The 19,304-nt window shown below is 40.6% G+C and overlaps 1 protein-coding gene across 1 annotated transcript in view; it reads left to right on the top strand.

Annotated features, from left to right (window-relative positions):
- The window catches only part of STX2 (syntaxin 2), a 47,099-nt gene that overhangs the window by 9,270 nt on the left and 18,525 nt on the right, over positions 1–19,304 (top strand). The window contains 3 exon segments of the mRNA XM_036739220.1: positions 9,303–9,377; positions 12,994–13,047; positions 13,049–13,094. Of these exon segments, the coding sequence (XP_036595115.1) occupies positions 9,303–9,377; positions 12,994–13,047; positions 13,049–13,094 (175 nt within the window).

Raw genomic sequence — 19,304 nt, 5'->3', positions numbered from 1 at the left:
AACTCAGGAAGATGAATCTTCCTGACTTTAGGCCCTGCTCTCTATCTACTGTACCACCTAGCTGCCCGACTTTACATATATTATCTCATTTAATTCTTACCATTCCCATTTTTTAGGTGGGAAAACTGAGGTATTAAGCAACTTGACCCTGGTCACATAGCTAATGAGTCAAGGATTCATACTCACATCTTTACTCTAAGCCTAGTCCTCTCTTCTTCTTCATAATAATCATCATCTCCAATACCTGGCATAGTGTCTGGTACGTAATAAGTAAATAACAAGCACTCGTCTTGGGACTTTTCATTGACTACAACTAGAGAAACATTAACTCTGCAATTTAGACACTTAACTGTTGAGTTACCATGAAATACTTGTAGAATGCTCCAAAAAATCTGAAATTTCGTCGAAGTGGGCAGGCCTTCTACCTGTGCAGATCACAAGTCCTGCCTGCCTTAGTGAATGGTTTCAGCCTTGCCGTAACAGAACAAAACGAAGCATCCTCTGGGTAGTCTTCCATTGATGAGCCTTCTTAAGCTGCTATGGGCTTGGTAAAACCTCTACCCAGCTGAAATAGCTTCAGAGAACTGAGGATCTCTTCCATGCTGGGATGAATGGTTAAAGTAGGGCTTTGGTGGAGGAATCCTGAAATCATGATACAAATTTCAAAGATGAGAAGAGGATACATTTGTTCCACTAGCAGGTACCTGCAGAGCACTGTAGCAAGCATTGAGGGCATCGAGAAGTTGCAAAAGTCACAGTTCCTGCCCTATGGGAAGTGGGGGGACAAAAGATGAACATGTGATTGTTGTATGTTGCCTAGTCTAGCGAAGGCAGAAAGGAGCGTGAGCAGAAATTACTTTAGGAATTCCAAGAAGGGAGAGGTCAGTAAGGATTGTAATAGACAAGGAAGACTTTTTGGAATAGTCTGTATTTGCCCTGAGCTGATAGGATTGACTGAAGAGGAGAATTCCAGGTAAGGGAAAGTGAGTCCCTGGAATGAGCTTGGCTAGTTTGGAATAGAATCCACAGCTCTTTATTTTGCTTAATTTATGTACATTTTTATCTGGAGTGGGTAGAATGGACTATAATAGTGAAAAAGCATTTATTAAGTGCTTCCTATGTGCCCAGTACCTTGCTGAGCCCTGGGGATACACAAGGCAGTCTCTCCTCTCGTGGAGGGCACAGTCAGTGAGGGAGGCAGCATGGAAACAACCGTGTCCAAACAAGCTATAGATGGGATAAACTGGTGATAATCAACTGAGAGAAGATTGGGAAAGGCCTGTCATTGAAGGCGGGATTTTAGCTAGAACTTGAAGGAAGCCAGGAAGCCAGGAGATGGTGATGAAAATCCCTTTCTCACACTTAATGGAGTAAATAGTGTATTCTCATTTTACAGATGAGAAAATTCAGATTGAATGACTTGCCCAAGGTGACACAAGTAGTACACGTCAGAAGTAAATTTTGAATGCAGGGCCTCGACTCCACGGCCCACAATCATTTCACTGTCCCACACTTTGAGTACCCCCTAAATCTTCTTCCCTTGAGGGTAAACATCCTTAGTTCCTTCAGCTGAGGCTTACCATTCTTTCCTATTCCCCTTCCTGGTTGTTTCCCTCTGAATACTCTTGATTCACTTTATCAATACTCTTGCACAAATGTGAAGCTCTGGCCTAGGGAGGGCTTTCTCCCATACCACTCTGATAACATTAAGTGACAGTGACAGACTTGGCCTTGTTCACAAACATGGGGTTAGAATTTGGACCAGAACATGCATCTTTTGTATTCTGTCTAGTGTGCTTTACACCAGTATTTATTAAAGAGGTGAGAAGGCAGCCGTACTGGATAGAAAGCTGTCTTCAGAGTCAGGAAGACTGGCTTCAAGTTCCATGTGTATAACCCTAGGCAAGTACTTAACCTCTCAGTACCCCAGGCAACTTTCCAAGATTTCCAGTTGTAGAATAGGTGCTCATCTGCATTGGTAGAGGGTCCTTCAGCAAAGGAAATTGTTTACACCAATAAAATCTTAGGTCTGGACAAAAAACAAAAAACGGTGCCAGGTAGTTTGCTAGGCTCATGGGATATGGAGACAAAAATGCAATTGCCTGCCTGGCTTCTCTGGGAGTTTACAGTCTGTTAGAGGCAGAGGGAACAGCATGTCCCTAGATGTTCCAACTGCACATAGATGTGCTATACAAGTAATATTAGTGGAAGTGGGAGGAAGACAGTGGCAGCTTGGGTAGGGAGTGGGGATTAGGATATGCCTCATGTAGGAGGTGACAGTTGAGAAGAACCTTGAAGGAAGCTGGGAATTCAGAGGAATGGAGTTAGTTCCAGGCATGTGGAATGCCTTTTGCAAAGGTTCTGAGAAGGGATATGGAATGTTGTGAACAAGGAATGCAAGGAGGCCAGTTTGATGGAAAATGGAATGCATGAAGAGGAGTCATGTGCAGTCAACCAGGAACGGTAGCGTGGACCTAGATATGTTTATTTTTGGGGCAAGAGGAAGCCACTGAAGCAGCTTGAATAGGAGAGTGGCATGGTCAGATCTGTGCCTAGAAGATCTGTTTGGCAGCTGGAGAGACTGGAGGCAGGGAACCAAACTCTAAGCTGTTGTGTACAGGTGGTGGGGGCCTGAGTAAGGACTTTGTTGTATAGGTAGAGAGAAGGGGATAGAGGTTATGGATGATGTGGCAGCAGAATCAGCGAGATTTGGATCTTGTTGGCAAGGGAAGAGTCAAGGATGGCTCCATAGTTGTGGCCCTGACTGACCAGTGAGATCTTGATGTCTTCAACAGAAAGGGGGACATCATTGAAGGGCCCAAGGAAAAATAGTCTTTAGACTATCGTAGTTTTTGTTAAAGGCTACTTGTGCTGTTGGCATATCTATTATTTGTAAAATGCTTTATAATTTACTTAAATTCTTTTTTTGTTTTCCATTTTTACATCCACCTCATAAGGTAGAAGGAGAAGGTTTAGTCTCATCTGACAGATGGGGAAACTAGGGTTCTAAAATGTTAAATGAACTGCCCAGTGTCAGAGATAGTTAGTAAATGATAGTGTTGCTGGTGATAGAATTCAGTTCTTATAACTCCTAATTTATTGATCGCACCGTATTATATATGTGATATGAAAACTAAAAGTAAACTTGTATTAACCATTTAGTTCAATAAGTTGGCATGGTTAGGGCTCTTTCACTGTATAGATAGATGAAGTGTTTATTGAGCTCTATGTGCCAGATGCCATGTTAACTGCCGGGGATATAAATGAGACAGTCTCTGCCCTCCAGACAGTCTTCACCCTTTACATTAATAGGGGAAGACAACAGATAAAGGGAGGGAGGGAGAGAGACAGGGGAAGAGAAAGAATGGAGAAAAACGGAGAGAGTATGAGTGTTTGTGTATCCAGGAGTGAGTGAGAAGCAAAGCTAGGGTCCTTTCTAAAATGATGGTCTTGGGTGGCGAAGCCAGCAATCATGTAGTACTAAAGGCAGGGGTTTCAGGGGGAATGGGAAGGGACAAGGTGGCAGGTGAAGAGGAGAGGAGTCTGGAGAGAGAGTTTAGTCATGTGAGGTGAAGCATGGTTGGGGTCCTTCTTAAAATGGTGTTTAGGTAGTTTGTTTCACACGTTGGGAGAATCCTCACCCCACCCCCAATATATAAAGCAACCCAAACAACCAACCAAACCCCTCCCATGGGTATATTCCTTAACCCAAATCATACACCTCAAAACAAGAATGGAGATCAGATAAGAAAATGATAATGGATCAGTATAATTCATCACCATCCAAGTGGATGTTCCTTCAAGTGCTAGTGGGTAAATAGTGTCATCCTAGTATATAGACTCAGAAAGTTCCAGCATCGATCTCTTGTTTTAGGCCCTGCTTGTAGGCATTGAAACAATCCAGTACATGGAATTACTGAGTCTCTTCTCGGACATTGTCATAGATGGAAAGAAACCATGCCATTTCACTTTAGCTCATCAAATATTTCTTAAGCTCCTGCCGTACATTCCCAGGGTGCTCAGTGGTAATAAAAACATAAAAAGCAACCATTTCTGTCAAGGAGCTTACAGTCTCCCATGGTTTCCGATGCTAGGGTTTCATCATCATGATAAAAAATCTCTTCTTGAATAGTCATTCAGTATTGGTATAAACATCTTTCACCTATTTAAAGACAGAACATTTGAGGTGCCCTCTTTTTTTCCCTAGGTACAGCTAAAGGACACCAGTTCCTTTAGCTTGTTCTTTAAGTAGCTGAGCTAATTTACTCAGACAAGTTTCTCATTAAGTATGTTTTCACTAGGCTAAAAAAAGTAGAGTGTTTGAAAATAATGGGAAGATAATTAGTCTTTCAAATGTGGTCAAAATGATTTAGCTCAAGTTGGGATTAGGATAAATGCAGCAGTTCTTTCTTCACATGCCTTACATGTAGTTGATGGTGAAATCAAAGGTTGTTTCCACATTTTGCCCAGTTTCCTTAAATTAATCAGTGAATGGGGCACTGCATAGTGCCCTCTGATTAAGACCAGCCAAAGTCATTCTAGATTTCTTGTCCTTCAGATTACTAGAGGTAATGCTGGGAAGTTTAGAACACATCACCACTTAAGCTTCCACAGGATTAGCTTCAAGTCAGCCAACTTCTCTAGTCTGCCTCAGTCCGTCTGAGGGGAAAGAATTGAGAACATTTACCTACACCATCCATTTTCCAATTGCTTTGTTTTCTGTTACCCAATTTTAGTGTTTCTACCATTGGCCATTGTAATGGACTTTTTAATCACGTGATTTTTAATAGTCTAATAGGTAGTCATTGCTGTTAACACGTTAGTTTTTCCTCTGTCTTGTTACATTATGGTTGTATCCTTGCTATACTATGATGTAGATTTCTCTTCTTCAGTTGACCTCATCGCTGGCTGCCTTGGATGCTTCTTATCTTCCAAACAGCTGACAAATTGATATTCCTAAAGTATAGTTCTACCTGTGGGACCACTCTTGCCCAGTACACTCCAGAGGCTCCCTCTTGCCTCCAGGATTAAATAAAAACTTCTCAGTTTGGCTTTTAAAACTTTTCTTGTCAGCCAGTAGAGCTGTACAGTCAAAAGAACAGGGACTTTGGAAGGTGAGAATCCAGAATCAATTGCTGCTTTTGTGAGACTTTGGGGAAAACACCTTACTTTTCTGGGCCTCAGTTTCCTTTTCTGTAAATGAGGAGGCTGGCTTAGATGGCCTCTTAAAGTAGAAAGAGAGGCAGGACCTAGCAGTTGGGGGATCTGGAAAGCCTTCCCTAGGTAAGTGGCCCTGGAAATGTGCCTGAAAGAGGAGGATTCTGTGGTGGAGATGAGAAGTGAGGACATGCCAGGCATAAGGCCTGGCCAGTGCAAAGCCTCAGAGGCAAGAGTGCTATGTGTGAGGGAGAGACAAGGCCAGTGGAGCAGTGGGAAGGATAGTGCTTAAATGAGGGCAGAAGGATAAGGTGGGGCTAGTTTGCGAAGGGACTTCAAAGGGTAAAGGGAGGGAATTTATATTTGATCCTAGAGGCAATAGGGAGCCACTGGAGTTGACTGAGTAGGGAAGTGACATGATCAGATCTGTGCTTAAGGAAAATGATTGTGGCAGCTTTGTATGAGACGTACCAGAGTGGTCCCATACTTGAGGCAGTGAAACTGATTATAGTCTAGATGAGATGTGATGGGGTCCTTAATGTGGTGACAGTGTGAGTGGAGACCTGGGAGGCCGGATGCAAAAGAAATTATGGAGATAGAAAAAAGGACAAGATTTGGTAACTGATGGGTAATCAAATGAGATTGAGAATGAGAAATTAAGGATAAAGCTGAGGCTATAAACCTAGGAGCCTGGAAGGTGCTGTGACTTACTTGTCTTTTGTTCTCCAAGAGGACCATGACATCAGGAAGGTGATGCCATGACTTGCAAGTGAATTGGATTTGAGTGAGGAAGGACTATGCAAAGTCACTAGCCTCACTTTCTCCTCCAAAACCATCTTGGTCCAGTGGTAAGGTATAGATCAGGAAGATTGGAGGTGGCCTTGGAGGTAGTGGGGGACTTTGGCCTTTTTAAGTTGAGGTTTTTTCCAGGTCTCAGTTTGACTGAAGCAATGCTCACTCAGTGATTAATGACTAGGTAAAAAATGAGGCAAAGAATGGCCTCTTTTAACTAGTTAAAAAAATCAATCTGGGAGGGGAAGACCCTCAGGGTTTCTGGCCAAAACAGAAAAAATTGCTATTTACATTCACTGTGAGCCATCAGGGCCCAAACACTGACCAAGTGAGGTTTGGGCTGGGACCTATTGTTGGTCAATCAGTGAGAGTCAAAGTGATTTAGGTTTAAGGCATGGTCCTTCAGGACTGAAATAGAGAGGTTTGGAAGAGAAGAGGGTTTGGAAGGAATAGAAGCAGTGGAGGTAGATGGTGGGAGTCTTCTAGGGTTTAAGTTGGCATAAGGTAAGGGGGTAAAGGATTGATAATAGAGAATAGTATAGGCTTGAGGTGAGGTCAGAGCTGGGGTAATGTACTGAGAAAGTACTGATTGGTGGAGGCATTAGAGGTTGTGATGAGGGTGAAGAGCTAGAATAGAGGAATATCAGAGTTTTTGTTGGAGGAAAAGAAACATGTGTGGGTAATAGTGGGGTTGAGGGTGTGACCATCCCTGTAAGAGGCTGAGGTAGAAGAGTAGGTCAAAAGGGTGGCACAATGTGTAGAGCACCAGCCCTGGAGTCAGGAGGATCCGAGTTCAAATATGGCCTCAGACACTGGACACTTACTAGCTGTGTGATTCTGGGCAAGTCACTTAACCCCGATTGCCTCGAAAACAACAAAAACAAAGTAGGTCAGGAGATTTGGGGAGGTCTGGGAGCTTAAAGGAGCATCGACCTGAATGTCAGAGTCCTCTAGGGTAAGGCCAGGAGTTGCAGAAGAAGAAGAAGAAGGTGAGCCAGGTGATGAACTCCTTGAGAAAGGAAGGAAAGTGACCTGGCCACTGGTACCTAATAGCTACCATAATTGGAAAAGGGTGGGAGACTTTAATAGAGGGAACTTCAAAGGAGGAGAGTATGCCAGATGATGGTGGGTAGCAATTATGGACACTGCTGTTCCTCTGTCTTTAACACTGTGATCCTGCCTTTCTAGGCTTAGTGCGTATTACTCTCCTTAGCAATGCTAGCCTTGTGGTGCCCCAGGAAACAATGCTCCAGTTCTGAACTTGGGACCTCCACATAGGCTGGGCTCCATGCCTAGAGCACCCTCCTTCCTTTCCTCTGCACTCCCTGGCTCTCTTTAGTGCTCAACTCCAGTGTGACATCCTCACAGGAACCCTGTCCTGCCCCTGCTGCTGTCCCCACTGCCCTCCTTCCCAGCTGATCCCTTCTTGTTGGATTGGATTGAATGATGAGATTATTACCCCAGGTCGAATGTAAATGAACTGTTCCTCATTGGAAGTCTTCAAGCAGAGGCAGGATGACTATTCCAGCTTTGGTCTGGAGGGGAACAAGAATTTCACTTTGGGTTGGACTTAGTGGTCTTTGAAGTCTCTTCCAACTTTGAGATTCTCTGAATTTCTTGTAGGCCAAGACTTACCAATCAGTCAGTCATTAAATATTTGTTACATTCCTCCTATGTGCCAGGCACCATGTTAAATGCTGGGGATACAAAAAGAAGCAGAAGACAGTTCTTGCCCTCAAGGAGCTTAGAATCTAATGGGGGAGACAATGCGCAAGCAGATTTTTACAAAGCGAGCTGTATACAGGATAAATAGGAAATGATTGAGAGAAGTAAGAAAGATTGGGGAAGGCTTCATGTAGAAGATGGGATTTTAGTTGGAACTTGAAGGAAGCTGGAGAAGTCATTAGATGGGGTTGAGGAGGGAATGCATCAGGCATGGGAGACAGCTGGAGAAAATACTGAGAGATAGAGGGGAGGCATCACTGGATGGAAGAGAACATATCAGGGAGTCAGGTGTAAGAAGACTGGAAAAGTAGGAGGGGGATGGGCTATGAAGGGCTTTGAATGCCAAACAGGGCATTCTGTATTTGCTCCTGGACTTAATAAGGAGCCCAGGGGAGTTTATTGAGTAGGAGGATGATATGGTCAGACCTGTACTTTAAGAAAATCACTTTGGTGGCTGAATCAAGGACGGCTTGGAGTGAGGAGAGGCTCGAGGCAGCAGACCCACCAGTGTCTATTGCCATAGTCCAGGTATGAGGTGCAGATGACACAAAGGGATGTATTCAAGACATATGACAAAGGTTAAATTGACAGACCTTGACAGCAACTTGGATGTGGGGGCTGAGAGACAGTGAGTAGTCCAGGATGACTTCTAGGTTGGGAGTCTGAGGGCCTGGGAGGATGATGGGGCCCTTAACAGTATTGGGGAAGGTAAGAGGGAGAGAGTGTTCACAGGGAAAGATAATGGGTTCTGAGTATCTTATTTTTGTTTTTGTATTCCCCAACATTTAGCACAGTATTTTGTACATAGAATTTAATAAATAAGTGTTGTTTGGAGTGAAAAGTTGCTCCACGTTCCTTTAAAAATGTCAGCGTTAAAGTGTTTCTAGTCCATACCTAGAAATTCATTATTATTCCTTTAATTTTGCTTCCCAGTAGCTTGTTTTTTTTTTTTTTTGTTTATCACCAGAAACATGATTCTAGCTTTTAGTGTGATGAGCAGAAGTAATCCTTAAGAAAAATTTGCTCAACTTTAGTTGATGTTTGAAAAAGTGGCTTTAAAAAAACAGTGTTTTATAGAAAAGTTAGCTGATGGTATGGATCATTATTGATATCTCTAGAAAGAAGAGGATACAAAGAGTTATATTTATTTTGGACACCTGAAGACAAAAGAAATATGAGCTGGTTTATGTAGATAAAATTTATGCTTCCAAACTGTTCACTTGAATTCCTGGCCCCTCCCTGCCCCCTTCCCCCAGCAGGCTGTAATGTGGAGATCAAAGGGCTGCAAAATTAATTGTTGGAAGTTGAAGTAGTAAGATCCTTCTAGAAAGTCAAACTCCCTTATTTTACAGATGAGGAAACTGAGGCCTGTAGAAACAGAGGCTTGCCTAAGGTTACACAGCTTAGAAGTGTCTGAGGCCAGATTTGATCTCAGGGCTTCCTGACTCCCGGGCCAGTGTTCTATCCACTATACCTGCTTTCTCTCTGAGTAGCTGCCGGTTGGTTACATTTTGGGTTTCTAATAAATTAAATAAGCAAAGCACTTTTACAAATTGTGGTTTTGTTTCATGAACTGATGCATCTCCTGGTTTGTGTCTGACCTTTTAAACACTTTTCCCTCCTTTCAGTGTAAGAGTAATGAAGATGGAGAAACAACTGTTGTCGTTGAGAAGGACCATTTCATGGATGATTTCTTCCACCAGGTAAGATGCTTAAAGGAACAGACAGCTCTGGAACATGTTCATGTAGATCAGTGTTTATAAGTGTGCGGTTTTCAGGTGCGGAGAATGTAGGATTTTGCAAGTTGCTGTTTGAGTGAAAACTTATGTAATCAGAAGTAGTATTATAATAGTTAATATAGGGAGAAAATATGGATTTTACTATTTTTACATTACTCAACCTAAGTAGTGTTTGATCAGACATAAAGTTTCCATCTTTTGAAATTAAACCCTTAAGCAGATAACTTATCATCTTCAAATATCAAGGAGAGAGGTGTCAACTTGGTTTTCCATTTTTCTGGAAGCTTCATTTTTAAGAATGCTAGTTTTAATCATATAGGAAGGACTAATCAGACTTCTTTTTTGAAAGAATCACACTTCATTGGAATACATTGAATTATAGTTACTCCCATGACTATATTCATGGACGTAGGCATTCCAGACACATTATCAACACTAGATTAGTCGTACTGATTTTCCACAGTGCATACATTTCTTGATATACGTGAATTTAATTACATATTAAGTTCCTAATACCATTTCATTTCAACTGTGTAGTTGCTATTTTTGCATAATGAAGAGAACAGGAAATTAAATTAAGGTTTTAAAGATATCAAAATAAAGATAACTTAATTTGAAATTAAAATTGATTAGAAAGGATTTGATTTCCTGATTTCACTCTTGTAGCCAGCTTCCACAATGCACTACTTTCTTTTCCTGCTTTATTGGTACCTATTAGTAACCTAATAGCAAATCTCTTGTATCTCCTTTGTAAGGTGTCATTAGTATGTTGGGCTTTGCTCCTGTTGTCTGTAAATCTTTAAGTGGTTGGCCCCACTTAATTGTTTTGAAATACATTTCTTGAAAAGAAGAACCTCATACAGCATTAAGCTTTGCTGTCATATTTCAGTGAGAAGATGCATTAATTCATTGAATGCTGTTCATTTGGAGACTTTTTTGGGATCAGCTCTTTGCCATCAGTGTGAAGGATACAAAAATAAGAGCAGATTATCCCTAGGTTATGAAATTGTCATTAGTTTAACAGTAACTAGCTTTATAAAGTGAACTCTTATTCTGATTTGATTGTGAATGAAATTGACTGCTCTTTAAAAAAAATCACCACTGAGATTAATGTGGAGAAGATATTTGCTATGGTGGATGTCCATTTTGTGGAAATGTCATTTAGGTTTTCAAAGTAGTGTAGAGCACTGCAGAAAAGAAGGTTGTGATTTGAAAGAAATCCAGTTTTAGTGAATATAATTTATAATGGGAATGGCAAAGAATCTGTCTTTTGTTAATAATGAACGTGAGCAAATGGTATGTGGTTGCACTACAGTCATTCTGAGGGTGTTGATCTGGAATCCTTAAGCCTGCAGCTGGTTATTGCTGCATGTGATAGTACAGGCAGAGTTAATAGAAAATTTTGTTAATGCTTCCTCTGAGGCAAACTTACAATTACATTACCTTATGTTTCTGAGTTGTTGAGTACGGCAATGTCAACACAAGCTTGTGTATAAAATAACTCAAAACTATCATTGTTTAAATGTAAACCTTTTTTTAAAATGGTAAATTTTTGGAAAGTATTTGTATTTAATTTGCTTTTATGTGAATAATAAAATTAGTATGCACTATTAATAAATGAAGGAGTATAGAAATGCCACAAACTGTATAGAATTAGAAATATTTTCAAGGCCTGAAGATCTGTGATTTCATCTGTGTTAATGCTTTTTCTACCAATGGATATCAGAGTCCTTTCTTGCTGACCTTGTAGTCTCTTCTTAGCCTTGGGTTCTTAGAGGTTATTCCAGTGGAGTGTAAACTGTTGGAGCAGCTGACAACCTCAGAAGGCTTTCAGAATAGGTTCTGGGATAGAATGGCTATCTCCTGTCTAGAAACCAACATGGAGAGGCACATAGAGGGAAGCTCAGCACCCAAACCACTTGGTGATTTTTAAAAAAAGTAACAGTGACCCATGAGATAGATAAAAATACAAATTACTCCTCATTGGTTTTACTTCCCCACAGTGAGCATAGTAGAGAGATAGCATTGAGGCAGTGGGAAGAGCATTTGATTTGGAATCTGAGGACCAGGGTTCAAATCCAGGCTCCACCTGAGTTGTTTTGGCCAGGCCCTTCAGCCCCCTGGCCTCTGTTTCTTCTGATGTAAAATTTGGATGCCTCCTGCAATCCTCATTGTCTCTCAGTCTTGACTCTTGAATCCTGTGACCTTAGACAACTCACTTCATTTCCCTGGGCCTCAGTTTTCTCATGTATAAAATGGGTCTTGGACTTGAACTTCATGGTGGATCCTTTCCAGTTTTAAAATATATGATCCTGTGACCTTAGGAAATGGTCTTTTTGAGTTCCGATGGCCTAAATAATGCCCATCATCTAGACACCAGATAGGCAATAGCCTTTCTGAATTTAGCTGGGCTGACCTTCAGATGACAAGACCGTTGCTTATTACTAGACTTACATCCAAAGCATCTTCAGTTTGTTGACCCACAGCTGCCTCTCTGCTGATATAACCTTCAAGAACACAGCTAAGGCATTGAAGTAGGACTTTAGTGTAGGAAATTATTGTCATTGAAAATAAACAACTGCATATTTGAATATTCTCCATCACATGAGTTTTGGAAGTGAAACTGATTCCTCCTTTAAATAGAGGAAGCTGCTAAGCAAAAGCGTTGACCAGAACAAGCCGTCTTATGACACAGTGCCACACTGGAAACCATGCTATATGAATATTAATGTTTAAGTGATTCCTATGAAATGAGTAATATTGTCGATTGTCAAGACCCTAATATTTGGAAGCAGTGAAAATTGATGGTGCTTTGTCAGCAATACAATCATGCTTCACTGTCCTCAATACATTTGGCTCCAACTTGATAACAAATAAATTATGTTTAGAAACATTGAGACTAATTTGGGCTTCTGGGGGAATGAATGTTTAGTAAACATATACTCTTAATCCCCTTATTGGTACTGATGGTCATAGTACCTAATGTATTTGATTGAAATGATTAATTTCTGCTTTGGACTATGAGGGCCAGTAATACTATATACATGGGCGGCTAGGTGACTCCTGAGCTTGGAGTCAGGAAGACTTGAGTTCCAGTTTGGCCTTCAACACTTACTAGCTATTTGACTCTGGGCATGTCACTTAATGGCTGTTTGCCTCAGTTTCCCTATCTATAAAATGGGGATAATACACTTCCCTTCCAGGGTTGTTGTGAGGATCAAATATGATAGTACTTGTAAAGTGCTTAGATCCGGCCTGGCCCATAGTATGAGCTCTAAAAGTGTTAGCTATCATCATTATTGTTATCTGATCCTTCAGTATAAGTTATATTTCATCCCAAATCGTGAAATGCCATAAATAATTTGGGCTTGTCACCGATGTTGCCTTAGCTAGAAGAGAAAAGCTTAAGTGTACTGATATTTCTCTTGTCCTTTTAAATCAAAGAATATCAATAAGGAAAATGAGAAATGGGCTCCCATTTAGCCTTTTATTTCTCAGATTAACTTGAAAATTTATTTTCTGAAATACTGCATATAAAAATTCATAGTAAATTTTAATTTATCAACCTCTCTTTTTCCAGGTTGAAGAGATTAGAAATAATATATCCAAAATAGCACAGATTGTTGAAGAAGTAAAAAAAAAATCACAGCATCATCCTCTCAGCCCCAAATCCAGATGGAAGTAAGTGACTGTATTTTACAACCACGATCTTCTGCAAAAATACATAGGATTAATTACTTTTTCAAAGTAGTATTTTATTTTTTCCCAATTGCATGTAAAGACAATTTTTAGCATTCACTTTTATAAGATTATGAGTTCCAAATTTTTCTTCCTCCCTCCCCTCCTCTCTTCCTAAAATGGTAAGCAGTTTGATATAGGTTATGTATGTGTAATCATATAAAACATATTTCCATATTAGTCACAGTTGTGAAAGAAGAAACAGACCAAAAGGAAAAAAAAACCCGTGAAAAAAACAAAGTAAGTGAAAAAAGTATGCATCAATCTGCATTCAGTTTCCATCAGTTCTTTATCTGGATGTAGATAGCATTTTCCTTCCTGAGTCCTTTGTACTTGTCTTGGATCCTTGTGCTACTGGGAAGAGCTGAGTCATTCATAGTTGATCATCACACAATGTTGCTGTTACTGTCTACAGTGTTTTCCTGTTTCTGCTCACTTCACTTTGCATCAGTTTGTACAAATAAGGACTTTTTTAAAATAATTTTTTTGTAATGGGCCTCTGATTTCATTGGAAAGGGAAGTCCCAGTGAGGAACCTACCTCTACCAGTGCAGATGGGAACCTGTTCTACAACTGAAAGACAAAGGTGTTGGTCTCATAGCCCACATGCTGAACCAGATTAAAATGTATTTGGGAAATATTTAATGCAATAAATACAATAGAACATTGACATTGTTAGTAGTATGTGGTTTTCTAAGTCCAGCAGCAAGAAACAGAAAGAGAAATTCCATTTAAATTAACTGTACACAATCTAAAGTACTTGGGAGTCTACATGCCAGGACAATCTAGGGAATGAAGGGAATTTCAGAAACCCGGGAAGACATCTATGAACTGATGCAAAATGAAGTAAGCAGAACCAAAAGAACAATTTACACAGTAACCAGAATATTGTAAACGCAAACAGCTTTGAAAGACTTAGGAACTTTGATCAACACAGTGATCCACCAGGATTCCAGAGAACTCATGATGAAAGAATGTGATCTGCCTCCTCCCATCCTGTGGTGATACTCAGAGTGCAGATTTAAGGCACACATCTTTTGAACAGGGCCAACAGGAATGTTTGTTTTCTAAGGGCTTTGTTTTTCTTTCTATTTTTGATGGGAGTGGGGTAGGAGACGAGTGAGAGGGAGAGAAGGCAGATTTTGGGTAACTGGAAAAACCAATAAATGCAGTGACTTACATTTGTGCCAAGGAGTTTTTTGAGATAGGCTAGCAAGAATTGTGTGAAACATTCTTCCTCTCCTATGCTGGACTTTCTCTCTCACAAAAACACTTGCTGTCTCTAGGAGAAAAGTGGGCTCCAACTCAAAGTATAGTAGTCATGTGACCCATCACCAGTCCTGGTGCCCAGGGCCGGGAGCCTTTTGTTCTTCAGAGAGGCCTCACGCTGCTCCCCTTGGGTGCTGCTCTTCTGGGTTTCTGGGCTCTGCTCCTTCCTTGACTCCATAGCTGATACCTCACCACTACAAGGAATCTCTGGGGCTAGCTCTTCTCTTGGAAAACCACATCTCCATCCCTGTGTTTCTCCTCAGTATGTGTCTCTGCTCCTGGCAGGATATCTTGTCTCTTGGTCCAATAGCTCCAATGATGTGACTGATGTCGGCTGGGAGAAGAGAGAAAGTTCTCCCCATCCCTTACCCTGTTTGCTGCCTATAGGCTCACTGCCTCCACTGGACTGTTGAATAGCTTGTTGGTTTTATATGTAGGCTGAGCAGTGTGATTCTCTTACCCAGACACAGGCCCTATTTCCTGCCAGATTGATTAAGGATTTATTTGTACATTGTGGTGCAGTCGTACCGAACATCCACTTTACACTCTGATTGTATTAATCTAAGGTAGGAGAGTGGTTTTCCTCCCTCACACCGTTCCTTCTGTAAACCCTCCATAGGAGCAGCCCTCGGCTCTCTGTCCATTATCTTTCCTATCCATCCCCTTTTGTGCTCGCCTCTAGATAATGATGTCTTTTATGCCTCACCTTATATGCAGTCACCTTAGGGAATGTACCATGCATAGTGTTTCGTGTTCCGTCATTAACGATCTCTGATGCTTCGTGACCCTGTTTGCGGTTTTCTTGGCAGATACTGGAGTGGTTTGCTGCAGCTCATTTTACAGATTGAGGCAAATTGAGGCAAACAAGGTTAAGTGAACTTGCCCAGGGTCACACAGCTTGTAAGTGTCTGAGGCCAGATTTGAGCTCACGAAGATGAGTCTTCCTGATTCCAAGCCCAGTGCTCTATGAGCTATGGTGCCACCTAGTGGCTCCACAATACATCTACCATATATTTTTTCAAATGCTCTTTATCTAGTCACTTACAATTTTGGTGCTCCTGAGAACACAATATTTCCATGGTTCACATCCATGTAGTATTCTTGGTGTTAATTGAAGGTTTTGGCAGCAGAATACAGCATGGAATCATCCAAAGCATCCTACACTTTCCCAAATGGGATACCACTTGTTGTCCTCATGGCTAGTTCCAGGCCCAACTCTGTGTCCATCTGAAATGCTCAACCAAGATATTTTGAAGGACAAACAGATGGGCTGCCATTCCAGCTTCAGGTCATAATCTGGCAATATGAACTTGCTTTTTTTTTCCTGTGGGTAGTACCAGACTGATTTTTTTTTTTACATTCATTTTTAAAAGTTTGTGTTATTTGATTTCCATATTCTCCCCAGCTCCTTTCCCACCCATTGAGAAGACGAGCAATATGATACCCTGTATCCCTATGAAGTTATATAAAACATATTTCCATATTAATGACTAATCATTTTTGAGTGACTGTGGATCTTATTTCATTTTATTTTTAAAAAAAAATTTAGTTTTCATTTTTAACATTCACTTCCATAAGATTTTGAGTTCTAAATTTTCTCCCCCTCCTTCTTGTCGCCCATCCCCAAGATGGCATGCAACCTGATATAGGCTCTACATATACACTTACATTAAACATATTTTCACATTAGTCATGTTGTAAAGAAGAATTAGAACCAATGGGAGGAACCACGAGAAAGAAGAGACAAAAAAAGAGAGCAAATAGTATGCTTCAGTCTGCTCAGACTCCATAGTTCTTTTTCTGGATGTGGATAGCATTTTCCGTCATGAGGAATGACTGTGGATCTTAAGTGTGGGAGGGAGGCTGGGCAGCATTGTAGGGCTTGGTGCAGTTGGCACATATCATCTGCAGACAGGAGCTTTGGGATAACTTATCACTTATAGTGATACTATTTAGACATGGTACAGGAGAGTCTCCATTGGCAAACTTCTTTGGTGAGCTTGTTTCCATGTTTTATGCCTCATTTGATAGAGAAATAAATTATTTCTCTAAATCCTCCAGTGAGTTTTATATGATTAACTTGTCCTCCACTCAGTGGCCAAAGCAATCATTACCCATTCAGTAAACTGCAGTGACTCGAAGTGACTTCTGGGAGCAAATATAAAATCTTCTGTTTGGCCTTTAAAACCCTTCACAGCTTGACTCCTTCCTGCCTTTCAAGCCTTCTTATACTTTGTCCCTCTGGACGACCCAGCAGCACTAGTCCTCTTGCTCTTCCTCACATGCCATATTCTTTCTCCCAGCTCTGGGTCTTCTCTTTGGCCTAGAATTTTCTCCTTTGTCATCTCCCTCTCCTGGCTTCCCTTTCTTCTTTCAGCATGCAGTTCAAAACTCACCTTCCATAAGAGGTCTTTCCTTTTCCCTTCTAGGTGCTGGTGCCTTCCCTCTGGGATGATCTCCAGTTTATCCTGTATATATCTTGTTCATACATAGTTCTTTGCATGTCCTCTCTTCCATTAGACTGGGAGCTCCTTGAAGGCAGACTATGTTTGTCTTTCTTTACATCGCCAGTGCTTAGCACAGTGCTTGGCACATAGTAAGCACTTAGTAAGTGCTTGTTGATTGACTGACTAGTGCAGTGTCTCAGGCTCCTTTGCTTGGCATGTTTCTATCAGTGACATACTTAGATGAAGGCTTACATGGTGTGCCGATCAGATCTGTACATGGCACAGATCTGGGAAAGATTAACTAACACCTTGGATCCCAGCATAAGGAACTAGAAAGAACATTGAGGAAAATCTAGTACAATGAAATTTAATTTGGATAAATGTATTCTTACTCTGGTATACCAGAAATAAACTTCACAAGTATAAGAAGGAGGAGGCTTGACATCTGTTTATCCAAAAAGAACTGGGCCTGTTAGTGGACTGTGAGTCAGCTCCGCGGTGGAGCAGCCACAAAAAGCTCAGGTTGTCACGTGACCTGATTCTGCATGGAGACTCATATGACTGGACCTAGGAAGGCATCAGTCCCACTGTACTCTGCTCTGGTTAGAACGTAGCTGAAGTGTGGTGCTCAGTTCTGACTTTCACATTTCAGCAAGCATCAGAGAGGTGGATGGTATCCACAGGGTGGCAGACAGGATTTTTAAAAGGGTTTGAGATCACATCATATGAGGATTGCTCAAAAGAGCTGAGGGCGTTTAGCCTGGAAAAGAAAAGACCAAGAGCGGGTGCATGATGGCTGTCTACCAGTATTTCCAGAGTTGTAGTAAGTGTAATGCAGAGATATTGGGCTTGGACTGCTAGCCCCCATGTGGCCAAGCTAGGAGGAAGGGCTAAGAGTTACACAGAGGCAAATTTAGACTTGATTTAAGGAAAAACTTAACAATGAGAAAGCTATTCCAAAGTGACCTGGCCTGCCTTAGGAAGTATTGGCTTCCTCCTTATTGGAAGTCTAAAAGCAAAGGGCTGGATGACCACTTGTAGAGATTTTTTTGTTGCGGTTCAGATGTGGGTTGAACTTGAGGTTTTCTCATGCCTTTTGTACTTCTTGAGATTCAATGAGTCTGTGAATCATAATTTCTTACATGAGTCTCCGTATTTTAATGTGAGTTTAGTTTTGTTGAATAACATTTTACTTTTGTTTAGATATCCTTTTAAGAAATTCCAAATTTTATTGATATCTTTTGTTGTTGTATTACCTTCATTTCCAAATTTCTCCCTTTCCTCCACCTCATCCAGCAAGTCATTCCTTGTAACCAAAAAAGAAGAAAGAAAGTAAATTATTTTCACCCAAACTAACCAATATACTGACTATGAGAATATTGGAAATGTTCTGTCCCTGTAGCCCCTTACCTCTCCAGCGGAGGGGCTTTTTTTCATCTCCCCTTCAGGGACAGACTTGGTCATTATAATTAGATAGCATTCTGTTTTTTTGTTTTCATTTTTTCCTACTTACATTGTTTTAGTCATTATGTTTACTGTTTTCCTGGTTCCTTTTGCTGTGCTGGGCAGCAGTAACAAAATCTTTCTATGCCTCTCTGAATTTTTCATAGTCATCATTTTTTTATAAAAGTGCAGTAATATTTCACTACATTTATACTCCACAGTTTGGTTAGCCATCACTAATCGATGGTCTTTAGCTGTCCAGTATCATTTTGTAAAATAAATATTAATCATTCTTTCTTTTCATTATCCATTATTCTCCAAACCTCTGTTGCCAGGTAATAGCAGAGAGAGCCATCCTATATGTAAGTTTAGAGTTCCTTAAGTTTTTAGTATAGTATTTATGTATAGTCTTATTTAAATTCTATTGTCATTGTGTAGGTGATTTTTTTTCCTTTTCTACAAAATAATGTCTATGAGAATTTTGCACAGAGCTGCTAGTGGCCAAATATTTATTTGGTCTTTAAAAAAACTCAAATTTTGAAAAAGGGAAAATTAAAAATTAAATGCAAGATTTTTTGTTTTCTTTTCTCTAAGGTGAAATATTTTCTTTTTAAATTCTATTTTTACAGCATTTCACTCTCTAGATATGCCTATCATCGGTATTCTTAACTTTTATCTATGTCCCTCGATTTATGAATGCAACACCTCTTTGGGGGATCTATGACAAATGATAGCTAATAGAGTCTATATTAGATGTCATATGTACTCCTCATTAACTTAGGATCCATACAAGACAGAAACCTGTGCAGTAAGTAGTCATTGTCTAATTTTAACCCAAAGTAGCTGCCAAGCACGTCCAGGAAACAGTTGGAAGGAAGGGAAAGGCAAAAATCTTTTTTGCTGGCTAAAGGGAAAGGCCAGAGGCAGCAGCATTAGTCTAGTGCTGTGTGCATAGTAGGTCCTCCTGAAATGTTTGTGGAATGAACAAATGTAGG

This window comes from Trichosurus vulpecula, chromosome 1 (genome assembly GCF_011100635.1).
Source record: "Trichosurus vulpecula isolate mTriVul1 chromosome 1, mTriVul1.pri, whole genome shotgun sequence".
NCBI lineage: Eukaryota > Metazoa > Chordata > Mammalia > Diprotodontia > Phalangeridae > Trichosurus > Trichosurus vulpecula.
Note: the sequence above shows the minus strand (reverse complement) of the source record. Positions and strands in the feature narration are given on the sequence as shown.